The sequence below is a fragment of the Pan paniscus genome, chromosome X (genome assembly GCF_029289425.2).
Source record: "Pan paniscus chromosome X, NHGRI_mPanPan1-v2.0_pri, whole genome shotgun sequence".
Lineage (NCBI taxonomy): Eukaryota > Metazoa > Chordata > Mammalia > Primates > Hominidae > Pan > Pan paniscus.
Genome location: NC_073272.2, coordinates 123,916,389 through 123,940,343, shown reverse-complemented (window position 1 = coordinate 123,940,343; position 23,955 = coordinate 123,916,389). Strand labels below are relative to the sequence as shown.

Here is a 23,955-nt window from a genome sequence, read left to right as displayed (position 1 = left end):
CCATAGTAATAGATTGATAGGTCTGCTTTGTCCCTCCCCAAGCCAAAATCCATCAGAATAGATTCTGCTAAGCTTACCTATATTGGTTTTCATAATCCTTTCTCTGTGTTCTCTTGAGCAAAGTAAAATCAGAACTGCAGGCAGGCTACTACTGGAGCCCTATTTAATGAATTGGGGCAAGATCTCACCTTTCCCAGAGTAGTAAAACTGGGGACATTTCCAGGGAGAGTGGACAGAAGAAGGGTTACTTTGAAATCTTCTGATTTTCACTTGTTATACTTGAAATTTTGAGAAACCACAGATCAACAGTTAGCACCCTAAAATGTTTCTTTCCGTTGTACTTTTCTTACGAATGCTGGGCACTTTTTCCCAAGTATATCTGATCTAATTTTAACAGTATGACATTATTCAAATAATGTATTGAATGTTAAAAAAAAATACTAGCCAATTTACAAATGACCAAAACCACTTGCTTCTGCTTTGGCCCTAAAATGATATCTTCCTAGTTCCTGGAAATGCTGGAGATGTTTGAGCTGTTGAATTAAGGAATGAATCATTGTAGTTGTAACAATGGCATCTGGAAGTATTTTCATACAAGTCAGTTTTGTTTTGTTTTAAGTCCTTTATCAGAGTCACTGCCTGTTATTAATTACTCATTTTTTAAATTGCTCAAATTGTTATGTTTCTAAAATAGACCTTAATCATCTATTTTATGAACATATAAAGTGTGTTTATATATATAAAGTAGTCTTGTATGGCAGGAACTATGCTAAATGCTATAGTCAAACACCACAACCATCTCTTGTTGCAGCACAAACTTACTGGTTATCCGACAGGAATCCAGAGATGCCATTATATTAATTAATACTTTAAATATATTTATTTTACTGATGTCAACAACACACTAGTGTCAATGGCCCCACCTTACTATTCATAAGATTCCCACTGGTTTTAGCTACTGTAGCACGTCCACATCATGCGCCTGGTATATCTTGTTAGAAAAAGAACCACATTCACTGAGCTTTATTGTTTTGTTAAGTTTTTCAAGCAACAAATTTGGAAATCATAAGTAAACTAAGAAGATATGGTCCCTGCCCTTGAGTGGAATATTATCTCTTTGGGGAGACATGGGAGGACTCATTAGAAAAGACTAAAATACAGAATTAGGTTGCATGCATCAACTTTAAATACCACGGGGATTCACAGACTGGAGAGCTGGTTGGGGTTTGGAGAGAAAAAAAAAGGGGAAAAATGAGAACAGGGAAGAAGTGGAGAAAAAGGAAGGAATCTGAAAAAGGATGGGACACAAAGGTAAAAAAGAACTAGGAACTAGATTCTAACCTCTATTCCTGATGGGTTAAGTGAACTCCAGAAGAAATAAGAGATCAAGGAATAAGGCATAAATAAGATGGGGCACGGTGGCTCAGGCCTGTAATCCCAAAGATTTGGGAGGTCAAGATAGGAGGATCACTTGAGCCCAGGAGTTCAAGACCAGCCTGGTCAACATAGTGAGACCCCCATATCTACAAAAAAATTGTTTTAATTTGCCAGGTGTGGTGGCATGCACCTGTGGTCCCAGCTATTAGAGAGGCTGAGGGGGAATGATGTCGGGAGCCCAGGAGTTCGAGGCTGCAGTGAGTTGTGATCATACCACTGCACTCCAGCCTGGGCGACAGAGCAACACCCTGTCTCTATAAATAAGTAATAAAACCAAAACATAAATAAATACTAACATCACTTGTGTTGAGCTTTCAGAAAGATTTCACACATAGAAGTTATTTTATATGGTCTTTACAGTCATCCACTGACATGAGCAGCTCAGCTTTTCTACTCACTGTTAGACAAAGGCAAAACCTGAGGACTGGGAGACTATTTAAATTTGTTAAAGTCACAGTCAGTCTCACAACTGGATCTTCTGGCTTCTAGCCCAGACTCTTTCCTCCACCTCTCATAGCTCTGATGAACTTGTCTGGATATTTGAGTTTAGAGGAAAATAGACAGGGAAATGGCCTTGGAAACTCCAATCTCAATCAAGACAAGGCTAAGGAAGTCGCCAGCCCCCTTTGAACAAAACATCCCAGCATTTTAAATGCCTCTCAATGTCACGTTCTTGTGCCCACAGATTGTCACACCTGTAGGTCAGAGTGTGGAAAGGTAAAAACAGTAAAAGAAGTTGTTTATCTCATTAAACAACTGCTTTGACTATTTTTCGCTTTTTGTTCCGCTGTCATATTTGTGCCTGTGTCTGTGTGTGTATGCTGTTGTTATATTCATATATTCTTGATTGAGCCCAAATCAGTTCTCCTAAACGTCTCTTGAACCTCCACTTAAAAGGTTTAAAGTGTGTATTCACGCAGTGCTCGTTACCCTGCCTTACCTTTTGCAAATGACTGTCTACCACTCCTGACTTTGTGAACTTCTCTTCTAGCACTAGCTTCATTAGTCAAGACATACGGATGCAGGGAGAATTTTAAATGGGCCCTCTGTGTTGTTTTTGAATGGGCACTACATGCAAGTCATTATCCTAAAGAAATTTTAATTCTTCTTGAATTACCCCACTTTTGTGAATAGTGAGCACTATTGGCTTAATTCCTCATATCCTGCTTTTATTGAGTATTCAGGACAAGATATACTTAGTTTGCTTTTTATATTAGAACCTCTTGGTCATTCACATACCTGGAGATAGACTCATTTTCCCTAGAGTGCAACAACTGCAATTAGTTTTTTGCTGGTCCATGGGCAATAAATGAACTTTCCTTCCTAGGGCTAATTGTTCACTAAGGTTCTTGTGTGGCAGTTGCCTTCCTTAAGATGACAGAGACAGTTCTTTCAAATGTATCTGAGTAGTGTCTCAGATATCGTTGCTTGATGTTTGAGGAATTTCTAAAGGGGGAGATATAAAATATGCAGCTCAGATTTAGTAAACCTCATTTATCTTAGCCCATATATACTGAGAACCCTTAAATCTCAGCCTGCAGGCATCTTTTGAGTGGGAACTCTAACACAAAAATAAAACAAGACATGTGCATTTCAACTTGAACTAGCACCGTCTACTTACCCCAATCTCTCTCTCTCTCTCTCCACACACACACACACACCCCAACCTCTATAAAGCAAAGAAAAATAAATCACATTATTATCAGTGTCTGGTTTCACTGTTAAATGTTGAGACATTACCACCACCTTGGCCAAGGGTCTTCCTTAGCGAGTTGCACGGCATGGAACCTCATTTATTTGATTCTGTGTATGGAAACTTTAACCATCTTATAAAAGCTTGAAGGCTTTTACACCAATAATTTAATAGTGTAGTATTTCCCCTGCGCTAACAAAACTGTTTTCAACTACTGAATTGTCTCTATGGTGAATCTAACATAGGGTGCTCTCCTACTGACAAGGGTTACATAATGCTCCATGGACTTAAATCTTATTTACAGAACACAGAAAAGCCTAAAGTGTTCAAGCAGGGCCTGTGTGGAAATTTTTGACTATGATTCTAGGCTTAGAAAAGTCACTGTCAGAAAGAATTATAGCAATAACTAGGCAATTAAGATACCACTTAGCACCACCATAATACTTTATCTTCTTCAAAGTCCTTTCATTTCATTGGCTCTTGTGAGCTTCACACCATGTTACCTTGTGTAGTAGGTAGTATATAAGTTAAGAAATCAAGACACTGAGTGGTCAAATGCATTATCCAAAGTTCTACAGCTATTCTGTAAGAAAAATCAGCCTGAAAAAATCCTGAGGCACTTCTGTTTCTTCAGAACTCCTAACATGGTAAGGTCGGAAGAGATCACAAGATCGCAAACAAAGTTATATTGACAGAACAACTGGATTTGTGTGTGTGGTCGGGGGAGCGGTGTCATGAGCTATTCATTGTAGCTATCCACATGGATCACATTTGTTTGCAGTTAATTTGATCCATGGTCCTTTGTCTGTTTGCTCTTGGTTGTCAACCCCACTTTTCCCATATTCCAATCATCACTAATTGATAGGGGACTGTATTCCTCTTAAAGGACTTTAGAGAAAGACATTGTCACTGCATCCTTTCTAAGCTCATTTCTAGTGAAATTCCTATGCAGTTCTTGGCCTCCTGGCATGCTTTATTTTGTTCAAGGTAGATATGTTTCAGTATAAATGCATGGAAATTTAGTCCTGTAAATCAGGAAGGTTTATTGAACATTTGTGCCCGAGTGTACTGAATTATTTGAGATATAAAAACTAATTCTAAAATCCAGTTCCTGTCCTCAGGGAGCTTATTACCTACACGGATCATGATTGGAGAATTCACATTAACAAATAAATAAATAAGTAACAGCTTCTGTGGGTTAGAAAACAGACCACAATGAACTGGAGTTTGCAGGGAAGGATTCATGAAAGGGAAACATCCTATAAAAGCCTTAAAAGGTGAATAGGATTTGGGTTGCTGAATGTTAATACTCGGGCCAAGCTAACAACCATATTAAACACACACACACACACACACACACACACACACACAGTATCTCAATAGCTTAACAAAAATAGTAACTTATTTCATTCTTACATCACAATTTAATATGGGTTGCCTGGGGAGTGGAAGAATCTCTGCTCCAAGCAGTGATTCAAGGAACCAGCCTTCTTCCATCTAGTGATTCCTCAATGCCTTAGGCCTTGGAGTCCTCTACTGGATGGTCTGCATGCAGCCAGCCTACAGTGGAAGGTAGTAATCCATACAGAAACTCAGTAGATAGTTCGTTAAGGATCAGGCCTAGAAGTCGCATACATTACTTCTGCCCACACCTAACTGGAAAGGAGGCTGAGAAACGTAATCTAACTCTGTTCTCAGAAAGAAAGAGAAACGGGATGACACGAACACATAGCATTGTCTCTGTCATACTGAAAATGAAACGACCTTATTAATTTTAATTGATACATATAGATATATATATTTGGGAGCTATGTGTGATAATTTCATACATTTGTATAATTTGTAAAGATCAAATCAGTATAATTAGGATATTCTTCACCTTAAATAGTTGTCTTTTCTTTATGCTAGAAACATTCAAATTATTCTCTTCTAGTTATTTTGAAATATACAATAGATTATTGTAACCTATATCACTCTACTGATTTATCAAACACTAGTTCTTATTTCTTCTATCATAGTGCATATTTATACCCATTAATCAACCTCTCTTCATCCTACCCTACCCTTCCCAGCCTCCGGTAACCACTAATCTACTCTCTTTTATAGCTCCCACATATCAGTGAGAACATGTGATATTTGTGTTTCTGTGCTTGACTTATTTCACTCAACATAATAACCTCTAGTTCCATCCATGTTGCTGCAAATGATAAAATTTCCTTCTTTTTATGGCTGAATAATATCCTATTGTGTATATGTGCCACATTTTCTTTATCCATTCATCTATTGATGGGTACTTAGTTGATTCCATATTTTGGCTGTTGTGAATAGTGCTGCAATAAACATGGGAGTGCAGATATCCCTTTGATATACTGATTTCCGTTATTTTCTATATATACCCAGTAGTAGTAGTGGAATTGCTAGATCATATGATAGTTCTATTTTTAGTTTTTTGAGGGACCTTCATTCCATTTTTTATAGTGGCTATCCTAATTTACATTTTCACCAACAATATATGAGGATTCCCCTATCTCCACATCCTCACCAGCATTCATTATTCCCTATCTTTTTAAATAAAAGCTATTTTGACCTAGGTGAGTTGATATCCCACTGCGTGGGGTCTCCTTTTTAGGTGGTAATTCTATGATAATAGTAAAGTTACTGAACTCCCCACCACATGGAAGCTCTTGAGTACTTTCTTGAAACTCATCAGCTCTGTGAAGATGAAGCCACAGAATACCTTTGAAGAATAATTCTGAAGAAGTCTAAGAGATCTATAGGAATACAAGAATTCTTAACAATTTTGGGGACGGGTCAGAGATCCTTTTGACAATCTAACAAAGCCAATGGGCTCTCTCCCCATGATAATACCCATACACAAAACATTTTGTGGATAATTTCATGGAGTTTCTGAACCTTCTTAAGCCAGTCTGTACCCCATCCCTGTGGTAAAGCAATTGATAACCTCATTTAAGCTACATGGCATAGTGGTTAAGAGAATGGGCATTAAACTCAGACAAACTTGTGTTAAACTAGCATTTTCTTTTTTTTTTTTTTCAACTTCTACTTTAAGTTCAGGGGTACATGTACAGGTTTATTACGTAGGTAAACATATGTCATAGGGGTTTGTTGTGCAGATTATTTCATCACCCAGGTATTAAGCTTAGTATCCATTAGTTATTTTTTCTGATCCTCTCCCTCCTCCCACCCTCCACTATCCGATAGGCCCCAGTGTGTGTTGTTCCCCTCTATGTGTCTATGTGTTCCCATCATTTAGATCCCACTTATAAGTGAGAACATGTGGTATTTGGTTTTCTGTTCCTGTATTAGTTTGCTAAGGATAATGACCTCCAGCTCTATCCATGTCCCTACAGAGGACATGATCTCATTCCTTTTTATGGATTCATAGTATTCCATGGTGTATATGTACCACATTTTCTTTATACAGTCTATCAGTGATGGGCATTTAGGTTGATTCCATGTCTTTGCTACTGTGAACAGTGCTGCAATGAACGTACACGTGCATGTGTCTTTATAATAGAATGATTTATATTCCTTTGAGTATATACCCAGTAAGGGGACTGCTGGGTCCAATGGTATTTCTGTCTTTAGGTCTTTAAGGAATCACCACACTGTCTTCCACAATGGTTGAACTAATTTACACTCCTACCAACAGTGTATAAGCGTTCCTTTTACTCCACAACCTTGCCAGCATCTGTTATTTTTTGACTTTTAATAATAGCCAATCTGACTTGTGTGAAATGGTATCTCATTGTGGTTTTGATTTGCATTTCTCTAATGATGAGTAATGTTGAGCTTTTTTTCACATGCTTGTTGACCACATGTATATCTTCTTTTGAGAAGTGTTTGTTCATGTCCTTTGCCCACTTATTAATGGGGTTGTTTGTTTTTTTTTTCTTGTAAATTTGTTTAAGTTCCTTATAGATGCTGGATATTAGACCTTTGTCAGATTCGTACTTTGCAAAAATTTTCTCCCATTCTGTAGGTTGCCTGTGTACTCTGTTGATAATTTCTTTTGCTGTACAGAAGTTCATTTGTCAATTTTTGCTTTTGTTGCAATTGCTTTCGGTGTCTTCATTATGAAATCTTTGCCCATGCCTATGTCTGGAACGGTATTGCCTAGGTTTTCTTCCAGGGTTTTTATAGTTTTGGGTTTTACTTTTAAGTCTTTAATCCATCTTGAGTTAATTTTTGTATATGGTATAACGAAGGGGTCCAGTTCCAGTCTTCTGCATATGGCTAGCCAGTTATTGTAGCACCATTTACTGAATAGGGAGTCCTTTCCCCATCGCTTTAAACTAGCACTTTCTAGGTATGTAACCTAGAGTTAGTCACTCTACCTCTCTGCACTTCCATTTCCTCATCTAAAAAATTACATTAGTACCTACTCCACAAGGCTGTTGTGAGGATTGAATGAGAAAATCTATGTAAGGAATCCAGCACAGTACCTGGAATATCATAGTGTTCTCGGCAAATGGAAATGATTATTGTTTAGTAATATTAGTCATCTTTCATAGATTTTCAGTGGTGTTTACCTGTCATACATACTAGGCTCATCTAGAATTCAACATGGTTCTTCAGATTTCAGCTTACCTATCACTTAAGTCTGAGAAATCACTTGTGACTTTCATTTCCCCAGCCCATCCCCCAAGGATGCTCCCATGGCACCTTGGACTTGCCCCAAACTAGTGCTTATCTAATGGCATTGCAATTGCCTGGTTATTTCTCTGTCTCCCTCTACCAGTTTCCAGGCTTTCTAAGAGCAATGCCATGTCTGTTTTATAGTCTCCTGTACTCTCATTGCCTAGGACAGTGCCTCACACATAGAGGGTACAGAATAAATCTTGAATAAGTTAATGAGTAAACAGAAAAACATTTTTCTCAGTAAGCTTTAAGAAAAATAGTGGTTGGTAGATTTAAAAGGGCTGTCCATTCACTTTGCCTTATGGCAAAGCTGAAGTCTAAAGTTTTGAGAGGATCACAAGGAGCTGAAGACAAGACAAATGCTAAACACTGGTGTCATCTGTCTTTCTCTCAATCAGAATTCTTGATTAACTAGCCCACAAATTTATTGTTCTTTATAATGACTTTGAAGCCCTTTGAAGTGCCTTTTGAGTAATCAAAATAAGACATTCCAGTCAGCAGAATATTAGTTTGAAAGCTTATCATTTTTAATTTGTGTTTATGTTCTTTGGAAATTGACCTTTACTATGTAGAATATACTAGAACATTTTATTAAACAAAATATCTGATTAAATAACTCACTATTCACTAGTCATATAATATTACAGTGAGTTTATTAGTGTCTCCTTACTGGAGAAATCCTGATGCCATTGTTAACCACACAGTGAAATCATCTCAGCTTGTCATTAAGCTCTGCCTCCTTCCAACCTCTAGTGACACACAGAAATCTGTAAACCCTCCAAGTTCTAGAAGCTCCATTTAGTGGCTACATAGTGAGAAAACTTAACAGGCTTATTATGCATAAGTAACTTGGGCCTTTCTGATCCCAGAGGGTAATTAAGTGGACAGTAGTCAGATGGGTTGAAGAATGGACTTTTCTGCCTAGTAGAGTTTCCATATATACCACACATATAGTACCAATTTTCAGAGAATTGGAATGCACATGAACAAAGAAAAATTCTCTTTGACTAAAAGAACATTTTTGAATCAGTTACACAATTCAGCACTCTCAGTATTGGAGATTGAGCTGACACCAATATTAGGCTTAGGAATTTCCCTGGAAGTTGATTTAACCATTTATCTTTGTCTGATAAAATTAAACAGCAGATTGTGGCAGAAAAACATCCAGTATTTCAGTTTTCTTGTTGCTAGGGCTATAGATGAAGAGAATGTTATGACTGCTTTCCAAAGCTTATATTTTGAAAGATGTTTCATTTTTTATATAGAAATAATAAAAATGTAGGTGGCCTCAACAGCTGTAATTTTAAAAAATTAAGTACAGAGATGCCTTCTGCCAACATTTGAAATTGGCATTCTACACAGCCAAAAACTCAAATCTTCACTGTTATCTAATTTGGGATTTAGCTACTATTTCCAGGCTATTAAGCACCACATCTGGACTCTCAGTGATTACATCAGGATGCCCCTGTTCCTTCAGTATTGATCAGTAGCATCTTTTCCCCTCACAGGTGATAAATTTATAAGTAACTATCCAGGCTGCCCCAGCTTTAGGCAATTGTCTTCTTAAGAATTATAGTATTTATTCATTGGAGGATAATAAGACAAGGGAAGAAGTCAAATAATTTTGCCTATAATTTGCAGCTGTTTCATACAGAGCACTGCTTCACAGAGAAAAGAGCCTGCAGTTCAGATATTATATAATATCCCCTACTTTGCATGGGATGTTGTGAATAATTTTTTTACAAGATGCACTTTATTTATGAGCAGGTCTCTCCATAGAAAGAGCTTGTTAGGGCTTAATGCTGATGAATGGAGACAGCACCATTCACACTTCCAGGTTATGGTCTGTCAGTGCTTTCATTATATGCACTAATTTACAAGGATTTATTTATTTTCTCCCAAATGTAAAAATGTGCTCCAAGCTAAACATGCTGTCTGGGCATCTGAGGCCAATGTTTTCCTTGGTGCAGGGGGATTTTTAAATTCAAAGTTAAATTGAGGGGACTCAAGCTATCGTGTGTTTTCTTCCCACTTCCACCTCCACCTGCCTTGCATCACGGCCTAACCTTGTGGTAATATCAGAGATCTCTGTATTTTTACTTGCTTTGAAAACGAAAATGAATTCTGGTTCAAAATTTTTAAACCTGGAAGTGGTTTTCTTAGTACGGTTTAAATCTTTAAATCTTTTCTCATCCACAGACTGTACCTTTGATTGTTTAAGTGCTAATGAAAATGCTGTCAGTGAGCACATCAATGAACATGACCGTTGGAACAAATTATGCCCACAACATTGGTTACCAAGTTTTGGAGATCTGGGCACAACAATATCAAAATTGGAAAGTAAATTGAATCTGCAGATCTTGCTAGCCCCAGATGGCTTTATGTGATCTGAAATCACTCACATGCCCATCTCCAAAGAATAAAGCTTAAAATATATACTGGGAATGTGTCACCTCCTTTCACTCATTCTGACAAGCAGTAATATATCTACAGCATCATCACTATCCCTGGGTTATAACAATAAGCATTATGGGAGGGGAAACCTCCCCAAATGATGGACAAATATTATTCTCTTTTTCATGCCTGGGGTTTCCAATTTGATTTTTACCCTCAGTGAAAATTAAATACCCCTTAAGCTTCACCAGCAAAGAGGTTGCAAAATTGTTGTTTGGGGAATTTATGTGTTGGTTGGTTGATTGGTTGGTAAGGGAAGGCAAATGAGAGGAAAATATGTACATATAAAATATGCTCGGTACATTTATGAAGCACCTATCACATAGCTTCCTCAAAGCCTTTTCTACTGTTTCTTTTTCAACTCCAAACATAAGTGTAACCCAATCAAAGTTAATTAAAGCTTCTGAAGGAAAAAGAAGTATGTTTGGAATTTGGACCATGATAAAAGAAGTCGCTACACAAATATATGAAAGGAAAATATTCTACAAACTGTCAGCAGAATAAGCCCTGAAGGCAAATAGTGAGTATTTAATAAGCCCAGACTTATTTCAAAGGGCACTCGTCTGTGGAACTCAGCTGACATGAACAGAGACAAAGAAGTTCACAGTGTTTAGATCTTCACAAAAAGTAAAAGTAAGCAAACTATGTAAAGTCCCAGATTATCCTCCCCGGATCAGCCTAAACTTTGCACTCTGATGGGATGAGAAGTGTGGTAGTCAAGGAAAAGAATTGTCCTCCCTGATATCAGCAAAGAGATGAAAAGACCTTCCCATGTATACTAGTTAAGAATACATTTATTTCTCTGTACCTTTTGTGAACCTGCTCAAATTTTTAGAGGATCAGATCCTCTAAGTTTACTGCCTCCTCATAAGAGCAACACCTCACTTTATTTTTAATATCCTTAATTTACTAAAGTTCCAGAATATTCCTCTTAGTCTTAGTTTCAGTGTAACCAGATTCTTTATCCTTATACCCTCACAGAGCCTAGCATGGTGACATTCACTATGATTTAGTAGTCATAGTGTTTAGTAAATGATTCATGATTTCGTACATGTCGAGCACATCTCCTTTCAGTCTTTCCGTCTCCAGACTTGAGTCTTGAGTCTTGATCTTTCAGTCTATCCCCTTATGACAGCCAAATTTGAAATTTTATACTCAGCGATATTTAATATAGTGGTCATAGAAGGTGGTTCTAAATAATAGGTCTGCCACAAACCACACCACATTTTAAGCAATCAAGAAATTGATGTTGCAAAACACAAAAATAACAGGCAGAAGTTCCCCCTTGGTTCATCCTCATCCAAAATGTTCTGGAGATTAAATAATTGTTCATATGCCACCATCATTTAACTTGCCCCAGTCTTAAGAGTCTTTTTATAAACCACCTTAAGGGTCCTTATACCTCTAAAAATTATAAAGAGATTTATGGACATGGAATTCCCTTGTTTGGACATGCTGGTTTCCTTGGAGAACTCACCAAAACATACATGACTTTAGAAGTATTCAGGGGACATTAAAATGAATTTGTAACTTTTATAGATGTTAAGGATTAATCAAACATCAGGATTAATCAAAGTATACCATAAAGCCAAGTCTTAATATTAACTTCCTGCCAATGAATTAGTTCACCTAAAAGCAGTTTATTAAGTTGAGTTTATAAAATGACTCTAGATGAGTTCACATTTTGCCAGAAAATTCATGTGTGTGTGTGTTTGTGTGTTGTGTTGTGCTAAAAGGACATGCTTGTTAGCACAGAAATTCTGACTTCAACATCCATTCAATGAGTTTCACCAGACCTAAATAAAGGGAAGTGGGGAAAAGACTAAATTGTAGACTAGTTTGAAAAATGCCATGTGGTTATTTTCAAGAGCACTGTCAAAAGCACCAAGGGAAATAGGAGTAGGGCCATATGTTCTTAAAGTGTATCTGATACTTTTTATATGTATTATTTCATATGATATAACAACCTAGGGCCAGGCCCGATATCTCACGCCTGTAATCCCACCACTTTGGGAGGCCAAGGCAGGTGGATCACCTGAGGTCAGTTCGAGACCAGCCTGGCCAACATGGTGAAACTCTGTCTCTACTAAAAATACAAAAAATTAGCCAGGCGTGCTGGCAGGCTCCTATAATCCTAGCTATTTGGGAGGCTGAAGCAGGATAATCACTTGAACCCAGGAGGCGGAGGTTGCAGTGAGCCAAGATTGCACCATTGTACCCAGCCTGGACAACAAGAGCAAAACTCCCTCAAGAAAAACAAAAAACAAAAAACCTAGATATAGAGTAACCAGCTCATCCTGGTTTGTCAAGGATGGTCCTAGTTTTAAAACTGAGCTCTGCCTCAGTTACAGCCAAACCAGAGCAGTAGATCACTTTAGCTAAGTAAGGCAGACGATCCTGTCCCTATGTTACCAAAGAGGAGTCTGAAATTTGCAAATGAATGACTCAATCAGAGTCACACATTAGTTGTAAGTGGGGTATTCAGTATTAGAACCCAAGCCTTCTAACTGCTATTATAATAAAAATTTTAAGAAACCAGGCTGTAATTAACACTGTGTGTAAAAACTGCTGTGAAAATTTTATCGGCTTTTATCTTTTCTAGAAACTTAGCCATTCCCTTTGTGATACTATAATTTTGCTCGCCAACTCCCCTTTTAATAGATAATATGGAGAAAAAAACTCAGCCCGGTTTATCAAAGTTATTACAAACTCCCTTTTAACAAAGTCTGAATTGATGAAAATAATTATAATGCTTTTCAAGTCAGTTATTTCCTAATGCAATCATGAAAATAAGCAGCAGCCTGTGCATTAGCACCCTAAAAAAATGTAATGTACATGATCTCCCCGTCTTTTCCCATTTATCTTAAAGATGATTTTTTATTGTTTGTGGGGGCAAGCAAGTATCAAGGGGGTGGAAATGTAAAACTGGACAAAACAAAATTATTAGACCTGGCTTTATCTCCGCGTGTGACTTTTTGTCATTTCTTCTCAATACACAAAGAAGTGAATGTATGCCCCAACAAACCTCTCCCATTACTGTCCTGTCTGTGCTGTGCAAAATTGAATCTATATGTCTTTAAAATGCCTTTCCATTGCTATGGCTTTTTTCAAAATACAGAGCTTAGTGCAAATGTGGTTCACTAGACTACTAATGCTCATTTGCTCTTTCCCAACAGGCATCACAGTTGATAGGCATGGATTTATTTACTTTGTGGATGGGACTATGATTCGCAAAATTGATGAGAATGCTGTGATCACAACTGTAATCGGCTCAAATGGTCTGACTTCCACACAGCCACTGAGCTGTGACTCAGGAATGGACATCACTCAGGTAGGCATCACTGGTTTTCAAGTATTATTGTCATTTGGCATCATGGAAATGGATAACAATTTTCTCATGTAGAAATTAGGTAGAATGGAAGCCTGGTATATCTGTTATAACACCAGATAGCAGAAGTTTCTCTTTATGTAAGTTACTTTTTTCCTTGTTAGAAAAGCTTAGTTGGGAGAAAATGGTAAGCGAGGATGGAAGTAATGTCAGGTAGAATATTGACATACAATTAAGTAAAGTCTCTCAAACTTGATTAATCAGAGGGTAAGGCCAATCTCGTTTATTGAATATTTCCAAGATAAGTAATTCTATTATTTTTTTTATTATACTTTAAGTTCTAGGGTACATGTGCACAATGTGCAGGTTAGTTACATATGTATACATGTGCCATGTTGGTGTGCTGCACCCATTAACTTGTCATTTACATTAGGTATATCTCCTAATGCTATCCCTCCCCCCTCCCCCCACCCCACAACAGGGTGAGTGATGTCCCCCTTGCTGTGTCCAAGTGTTCTCGTTGTTCAGTTCCCACCTATGAGTGAGAACATGCGATGTTTGGTTTTTTGTCCTTGCGATAGTTTGCTGAGAATGATGGTTTCCAGCTTCATCCATGTCCCTACAAAGGATATGAACTCATTTTTTATGGCTGCATAGTATTCCATGGTGTATATGTGCCACATTTTCTTAATCCAGTCTATCATTGTTGGACATTTGGGTTGGTTCCAGGTCTTTGCTATTGTGAATAGTCCCACAATAAACATACGTGTGCATGTGTCTTTATAGCAGCATGATTTATAATCTTTGGGTATATACCCAGTAATGGGATGGCTGGGTCAAATCGTATTTCTAGTTCTAGATTCCTGAGGAATCACCACACTGACTTCCACAATGGTTGAACCAGTTTACAGTCCCACCAACGGTGTAAAAGTGTTCCTATTTCTCCGCATCCTCTCCAGCACCTGTTGTGTCCTGACTTTTTAATGATCGCCATTCTAACTGGTGTGAGATGGTATCTCATTGTGATTTTGATTTGCATTTCTCTGATGGCCAGTGATGATGAACATTTTTTCATGTGACTGTTGGCTGCATAAATGTCTTCTTTTGAGAAGTGTCTGTTCATATCCTTTGCCCACTTGTTGATGGGTTGTTTGTTTTTTCTTGTAAATTTGTTTGAGTTCTTTGTAGATTCTGGATATTAGCCCTTTGTCAGATGAGTAGATTGCAAAAATTTTTCTCCCATTTTGTAGGTTGCCTGTTCACTCTGATGGTAGTTTGTTTTGCTGTGCAGAAGCTCTTTAGTTTAATTAGATCCCATTTGTCAATTTTGGCTTTTGTTGCCATTGCTTTTGGTGTTTTAGACATGAAGTCCTTGCCCATGCCTATGTCCTGAATGGTATTGCCTAGGTTTTCTTGTAGGGTTTTTATGGATTTAGGTCTAACATTTAAGTCTTTAATCCATCTTGAATTAATTTTTGTATAAGGTGTAAGGAAGGGATCCAGTTTCAGCTTTCTACATATGGCTAGCCAGTTTTCCCAGCACCATTTGTTAAATAGGGAATCCTTTCCCCATTTCTTGTTTTTGTCAGGTTTGTCAAAGATCAGATAGCTGTAGATGTGTGGTATTATTTCTGAGGGCTGTGTTCTGTTCCATTGGTCTATATCTCTGTTTCGGTACCAGTACCATGCTGTTTTGGTTACTGAAGCCTTGTAGTATAGTTTGAAGTCAGGTAGTGTGATGCCTCCAGCTTTGTTCTTTTGGCTTAGGATTGACTTGACAATGCAGGCTCTTTTTTGGTTCCATATGAACTTTAAAGTAGTTTTTTCCAATTCTGTGAAGAAAGTCAAATGAAACAGTGACTGAAATTTAGAAAAATAGTGACTACGAAGTCTCTTTAGACATCTTTTTTAATGAATATATGAGCATGTTGTTACTCACGTGTATATAAATAGCTATTTCTAGGGTGTTTGGAAGTTTTCTTAAGTAAAAGCAACATCCCCTCTGAGATCTATTTTACTGTTATTTAGGAAATCTGTGTTTTTTTGGTTTTTTTTTTAGGCCAGTGAGGATAAAAGAAAATTCAGTGTAGCTCTCATCTGGGTCCAAAATTCTGATTTTACCACAATTCTACAAAATCAGTATTAGACATTTAAAGAGATTATAGAGCATACAGCATAGTCCCAACATTCAGTGTCTGACTTTTTTAGTCTGCAGAAACAAGAAATGAAGGAAATAGATTAGACAGTCCTCAAACCTTCCAGCTCTAACATTCCATAAATTTGTGACCCTAATAAAGTAGATTATTAAATAATCTTTTCAAAAAAACTAAAGTGGATGTTGAGAGTTTTCAAATTGATTAGTGTATCCCAGAGGATGGTCTTGTCTGCAAGTAATAAAATACTTGTCTAAAAGTTGTTTAAACAATAAGGTTTAATTATCTCACATAATGAGATGTCCAAAGATAGGCAAAGATGCCAGCAAATTTCCTTCTTGTGTCACATTGGCCAGAATTGAGTCACATGCCCATGCCTTCACCAGTCACTGGCAAAGGGGAAATGAGATTCCATAGTGAATTCAGACCCTCTAGAAGTGGGTCTCCTTCCCTGAGCACATTGCTACCTGATTCTTAAACCAAAATCAGAGTTCTGTTAGCAAGGAGTAAAGGGTTGCTACTGGGGAGGCAATGAGCAGTGTCCCCCACAGTTATGATATTCCTGCTGCTTCATTTGTCATACCACCCAAAACCTAGAAAAACAAGGTAAATGTATTAGTCCATTTTTATGCTGCTGATAAAGACATACCCAAGACTGTGCAATTTACAAAAGAAAGAGGTTTATTGGACTTACAGTTCTCCATGGTGGGGGAGGCCTCACAATCATGGTAGAAGGCAAGGAGAGGCAAGTCATGTCTTACATGGATGGCAGCAGCCAAACAGAGAGCTTGTGCAGGGAAACTCCCATTTTTAAAACCATCAGATCTCGTGAGACTCATGCAGTATCACGAGAACAGCTCAGGAAAGACCCGCCCCCATAATTCAATCACCTCTCACCAGGTTTCTCCCACGACCTGTGGGAATTGTAGGAGTTACAATTCAAGATGAGATTTGGGTGGGGACACAGCAAAACCATATTAGTAAGTAAAAGGAACACAACCCTAAGAAACCTTGCTTTAGTCATTGACTCTAAGATCTCCTGCCACGTCCACCCACCTTGAGCATACAACTCTATAAAACACTGGCCTATTTTGAATTTCTTCTTCTCTATGTGCCCCTGCCCTGCCCCAGAAACTCAAGAAATGTTCATATATAGTCAACTACAAAAGTGAAATGGGGAGTTGGGCCTGGAAAACTGACAAAATGAACAAACCCTTTTTAACAGAGACTTGAATGGGTCAGGCTATCAAGTCCTAGAATAGTCTAACTTTCCATGATTCAAAATGCTGCAGAAGGCAAGGAAAAGGAGCATTATTTATGGCAATAAGGAAGGGTGTGAATGTATTTGTGTGGAGGAGCAGGGACAGAGAAGATGCACATGTATGATTCACTTGTGGGATATTTTTAACTTAAAATAGGGTATTTAGTATTGCAATCAGTCAACTCTAAACAACTTTTCTGTTTCTGTGTAGAAAAGTTATGTTGAAAAGAGAATTATTTGTCTTAGTAGAGCAAACATATGATCATCATTACCATGAGAAGGGTTCTTTTTCACATGACACTTTCCAAACATAATTCCCACCATAAAATCTACCTCATCCTTTTCAGGTTGGGAAATACAATGCAGCCCACTGAAAAGAAGCCCTGGTAACCAGGAGACAGAAACTTTTCTCTATGGCATTTCATTCCAAGCCTCAGTTTCTCTGAAGTACCCTCTTTCCCCTTTCTTTACACAACTTTAGCTTTAGAGATACAGTAGATTTTTTTGGAGGCAGGGGAGGTTGTGTGGTTGAGAAGGGGATGGCAGAAGCCAGCAGGATTTACCAGGAAAGAAAGCAGGTTTTATGTCCAGATTATTTGGCCCGTAACTCTGCTGCTATCCACCATTTCCTGTTCTGTGCCTGAGACACACTAAAGAGTAAATCCAATTTGTCCACCCAGACTGGCTCAAAACAAGGAGACTGTATTGATTAGTGTCCAGATTATCACCCTCTACCTTTATTAAAGGCCTACTTCTCATGGCCCCATTCCCCCAGTCTGGAAGTACCTCTGCTGGTCCAAATCCCATTCTCCATCCTCCTCACACCTCACCTCTTCCATGGGAACCTTCCTTGATGGTTCTAGTCCTCACTGTTGCTTCAGTCCCTTACTGGAATTTAGTATCACCATGCTTAAATGTAATTTGATCTTTGTTGGCAAACTGTGTATCCACCCCGTCTCCCACAGTAGACTGTGTGTTCCTGGAACATGCATAGGAAGGGCTCAGCAGGTACAGTTAACATCTATACCTGAACCAAAAGGACATAATGGTAAAAAGAATATGAAAGAGTAGTGAGAGATGAAGCTAGAAAGGTAAGTGAGGGTGAAATGGTGAAGGGCCTTACAAGCATAATGAAGTTATACTGAACAATGAAGAGATAATAACAGCGTTAAGAAGGGAAATGCGTTTTTAAAATAGTATTAAGCATGGAAATCAGTTTTCAGAGATCATTCTAGCTGTTGCATGGAGAACCAAGTGAAGCAAAATAACACTAGAGGCAGGGAGACCACTTAAGAGACAGTTGAAGAAATCCAGGTATGACAAGGAAAAAACATATCAATATAGAAATGATCAGCCCCTTTCCAAGGGACTGCTATAAAAATTAAGCTGTTTTCCAATGCTTTTGGGATGTTCAGCGGATATTTCTTTGGGATACAACTCTGGATGAGACTTTCCATGACACTGCTCAGCTTTATGCAGGCTACATAGGCAAGCAATTTTAATGGCTGAACCTAAAATCTCATAGAAAGGTAGATAGATTCATTAAACATTGGAGCCAATATCAAATAACTTGTTGACTGACAATTTCAGAATTGAGGGAACATGTGTATGGTAGTACCATTCACTGGTACAGGGAATACAAGAGGAAGAGAAGCAGGTTTGCTTGATGGTTGGATGGTGGGTTCAGTTTGGGGTACGTTGAGGTGCCTGTGTGGCATCCAGATAAAGATATCTGGCAGGAAATTGGATACAGGTTTAAAGCTTGAGGTCTAACTACAGATTAGAGTTGTGATTGCTATTAGTTTACACATGGCAATGGTAAATAGGGGAGTGGATGAGCTCTCTCACGGAGGGTACATAGCATAAAAAAGAGGAGAAGGCTTAAGACCAAACTCTATGGAACACCAGTATTCAAGAAAAACCTGAGGAATGAGAACCCACAAAGGAGGCTGAGAGAAGGAGACCTGGCAATTAGGTGGAAAACCATGAAGGTGTCAAAAAAGCCAAGAGATGCAAGTTTTTCAAGAGGAAGGGAATGGTCAGTATCAAATGCTGCTTAGGGATCATAAAAAATGAGGTGCTTTTTAAAGAAGCCATTAGATTTCACAGCATTAACGCCTCTGATAAGAGTACCTTTGATAGAGTGCTAATTAATGAGAGTCAGATACCAGCGGCAGAGTAGGAAGTGAGGAAATGGAGAAACAGAAAATAGATCACTTCTTTGAGATGTTTGGCTGGGAAGAAGAGGCTTTGGCATTGAAGCAAATCAGCTCCCAGGTGTGGGCAGATCAGCACCCAGGTGTGGCACAGGTGGACTAAAGCTGGAGAACACCGAATGAAATTGATGGGTCAGTTGATAGAGAGTTTACCAGGAGAAAGCCTGTGTGTGGCACAGCTTCCTAGATGCTCAGCCATTATGACCAGAGCTTCCCATCTGTTTAGACAACTGTGACAGATTGGCAACCGATGTTTCCCATGACTGTACTTAAGAACATGGGCCATCTTCAGCTAGAGAGAAGAAAGCTGAGCAGGGAGCTTCATAACACCCACCAAGAGCAAAGCCCCAGTTGTTTATAGTAGTACTTACAGTGATCCAGCTGAGCTTACACAGTGCTGAGTTTCATATTTCAGTAAATCAAAATATATTGACGGGTGAGGGCACAGACAAATGTCTAAATGAGAGTGCATTGTTTCTGCTGACAGGAATGGACAGGAGAGAAAATAGAGGCCTATGCTGCAACATGAAGATTTGAATCAGACCTTAAGAAAAGCTTACTGTTTCTAACACTACATGGCAGCATCATATATTTTTAAAAATTTTTTGTGGAGTTCCCACCTTTTGAAACTTTTCAAGCAAATATTGGATAGCAATAATCTACGAATGCTTGACATACAGGCCTCTCTGGAGCCAGGAAAATGGACCAACTGTTTTCTCAAGGTTCCTTCCAACTCCACAAAGGTGTCTCCACAGAAATACAACCAAATTTCTAAAGTTTCTTGTTACCTTTCCAGCATTCTAGCATTTCAAAACCAAAAGATCTCCAACAAAGAAAGGCCCATGTATACTAGCATAGTACCTATGGAGGTTAGAAAGTGATGTAAGAGAATGGTCCTCTTCATCTTACTTGCCTTCATCTTCTGTACTTTTCTGTGGCAAACCTAAGCCCAAAGAAGAATCAGTTCTCAGGGCTTGTCCTAATCTTTAGCAGATCATTAAGTCCTATAGTAAGTCTAAGAATAACTGCTACCACTTCTAGAGAGCTCACTATGTACCAGGAACTATGCTAAGAATCTAATTTACACTATTCTATTTTATCTACACAATGCAACCACCCTTGAGAGGTAGATATTATTATCCCCATCTGCCAGAGGAGAAAACTGTTAGTCGGAGGGATTATATATTGTGCTATGACCATAGAGTTATTGAGTGATATAACTAAGATTTTGGCACAATCTTTCTGAACCCAAGTGTGCATTTTTCCAACCTCTGGAGATGGCCAAATAGCATTGTATTTAGCTGAGTGACAAATGCCGCTTGGTTGAAGAATACGCTGTTTATTCACAGAATGTGTGTTTAGTGGCAGTTAGGAAAGAGTTTAATAAAATCTAATCGTCTCAAGAAATGAAATTTGCTTTGACAATAAAATCATCCATTTGTTCAAAATCAATATCTTTTTTTGATTTACTGAAATCTGAAACTGAACTCTCAGTATAAACTCTGAAGCATAACTGCCCTTTGTAAGCACTGCTATAAGCAACCAGGCCTTTCACTTCAGGAGATGAGTTGATTATCAAGACACTGGGTGCTTTATTTCTGTTGCTGCTTTTGAATCATCCTGCTCTGGTAACTCACTTCCATCTGATGCCTGACTAGAATGGAATTGGGAGTTAGAGCAAGTTTCTTGATGGGATAGCAAGTTACTCCTTGGAGCCAGCCTAATGCTTTTCCCAAAGTCAGCCCAATAGGAGATACACAAGCAAGATGGACCTTTTGCATGCATAGGAAATCCTGTTGACCTACTGCCCATAAGGTACACACTTTGAGGTGTTTGTCTAGAGCATCCAGATACACAGCCAGGGCTTCATAAGTGCTTATTGGATGATTTGTGTGTTTCCCACTGGTGTCCAACAGCACCCATTTGTCAGATGGGTCTAACACGGGTAGGGGAAGCATCATCCATAGTTGTGCAGGAAGGAAGGTAACATTCTTTGGAGGAGCAAACTTTGTCCTCATACATTACATCTATTGAACTAGTCCACTAGGAATCTTACTCTTCTCAGTTATTTGATGCTTGACTCCTCTCCAGAATATTCTGACCATGTAGTAACAATCCAACCTATTTTCAAATGCTTCCTGTGTTAGGGAATTAGTACTACCTCCCCCAGGCAGCACATTCCATCTTTGAATACCTCTGACTGATGACAAGCTCTTCTTGGATCCCTTTGACTTTTTGTCTTCCTTTAACTTTCACCATCCAGTCTTACTGCAACTGTTCAGGCTTTCTTGAATTATAAATTTAATCTATATTCTATGAGATCAATCTACTAGTGAATCAAGCACAATACTGGGTATGTTTATATATGTTATCTTATTTAATCCTCATGAAAATCCTTCAAGATAGGTATTATGTTCCCCTGTTTTTAATACATATGAAAAACAAGATTCAGAGGAATTGAGTAACTTGGTTAAGGCCGCACAACCAATAAGTGGCTGAGTTGGAATTTGAACCTGGTCAACCTGACGCCAAAGCCCACATTATTTTCACCAAATTACATTAAACTGCCTCCTCCACGTGACAGCCCTCTTAGTATAAGAAAACAACTCTTTCATGCCTCTTAAGTCACATTCCCACTTCATTTAACTATACTTCATTTTACATGGTTTTGAGTTCCTTCACCATTCTTCCAGAATGGAAGCCACCATGGCTTCCAGAATGAATAAAATAATCCAGATGTGCTCTGAGTACTCAGAGGTAGAATGGGAACTGTCACAACTCCCTTTCTATATTGTTTCTTTTCCTTTTGCCCATTGATTGTTTTAAAAAAAAAAACTTTAGCCACAGAACATTTACTTCAAACAAATCAGTCTTAATTTATAAAATAGATGCAAACAGCAGATTCAAACAAGAGGTGGTGTCCCAGAACCTTCTTTATTCAAGCTTACTTCCGTGCAATGGTAGCTTGCATGGTGACCTCAAAGGCACTTTTGCAAAATGCTAAAGAAATAAAGGGCACAGATTAAAGAACCACAGCTAAAGTTGACTGGGATTTTTTCACAGCTGTATCACACATTTGACATATGATGTGATGTGATTACAGAAAACTAAAAATTCACGTGTCTCTCATTCCCATCTCCTCATCTTATACTTGCACCATTAGTGATTTACAACATACTGCTGGGTCCTGCCTTAGTCTCTATTCAATTCCATGTTGTTTGAGTTAGTCCAATTCTTTATACTCTTCTGATATCATCTAATATTTTCACTATCCTTCCCAGCCTTGTGTCGCCTATGTATCTGATGAATGCCTTCTATGCCTTCATCCATTATAAAATTGATGGATAGGTAGGTGCAATTGTGGCACCAATAGACTAGTTATCTGTTAGATTATGAACCCATGTGTTTGAACTCTCACCTACTCATTGTGATTCTTCATAATACATCGGGAAATCAATATAATGGCCTATGACCAGCTTTTTAAAAAGGTGAAACACAATTTTAAAAATCAAGGTGTATCATGTGTAATGAGGGTGAGCAGTGTTTCATAATATTTTTATTTCAACTGGATAATGGTGTAAAATACAGTTTTTAGTGAGTGTCACAGTCAAAACAAGTTTGAAAGCCACTCTCTTCACTGATATTTCCCCCAACTTATCTGTAAAGGTATCATGAGAAACCTTACCAGGTTGGTAACTCTGTTTAAAAGGAAATAAGAACCACTTGAAAAAATTTGTTTCTAGTCACAGTGTCTGTAAACATCATTTCCTCATCTAAGAGCTAAAAAAACAACTGTTTCATAATACAATTGAAGATCTTTTCCAAATCAACATAAAGCTCCCTCCATGCAGGTTGTGGGGCACATTTCTGATTCTTCTTGAAGTCAGAACTATATTTAACCATCTCTAATCTTCTGGTGCCCACTATTTCTCAATAATTACACAAAAAAGTTCTAAACCCCATTTGCATGTTCTCTATAAGGAGTGATTCTTCCTAGCTAGAAAACTTGAACTCAGTTAAAGAATTTAGATGCTCTTTTACAATCCCTTCATCCATTTTTGGCTTTGGTAACTCTGAATCAATATTCTCTGTCGTCATTCTCCTTAACAGAGAAAACAAAACCTTCCCCTCTCTCTCATCCATCAGTACTATACCACCTGCCCCAAGCAGCAGACCTCTGCCTTCCTTGGTTGTCTTCTGCTCTCTACATAACTGAAAAAACAACTTTCTCTTGTCCTTAGATTTTTTTGCAAGCTTCAGATAAAGTAACACAGCTCTGTAGAAGGGGTAATATGCAGCCTCCTCTTCAAAATCTACATGTCAATTTAATTTTATACAAGTGGGTTCAGCATTTTCTGTTGTTTTAAATACACACACACACACACACACACACACATACACACACACACACACACACACACACACACACACACATAGTCATCCAGGCATGAAAAGTTACAGCAATCTGGGTGGAAAAAAAAGAAAAGAAAAACAGTAGTTTTAAAGCAGAAGAGGGCTAGGCATGGTGGCTTAAGCCTGTAATCCCAACACTTTCAGAGGCTGAGGTGGGCAGATCACTTGAGCCTCAGGAGTTCAAGACCAGCCTGGGCAACAGGACGAAACCCCCGTCTCTACAAAAAATACAAACATTAGTCGGGCATGGTGGTGCATGCCTGTAGTCCCAGCTACACGGGAGGCTAAGGTGGGAGGATCACCTTAACCCAGGGGACAAGGCTGCAGTGGGCTGTGAT

General features: G+C 38.4%; 1 protein-coding gene across 1 annotated transcript in view; it reads left to right on the top strand.

Annotated features, from left to right (window-relative positions):
* The window catches only part of TENM1 (teneurin transmembrane protein 1), a 334,457-nt gene that overhangs the window by 244,695 nt on the left and 65,807 nt on the right, over window positions 1-23,955 (top strand). The window contains exon 19 of the mRNA XM_034950131.4: window positions 13,423-13,577. Within this exon, the coding sequence (XP_034806022.2) occupies window positions 13,423-13,577 (155 nt within the window). The remainder of the gene's footprint in view (window positions 1-13,422; window positions 13,578-23,955) is intronic.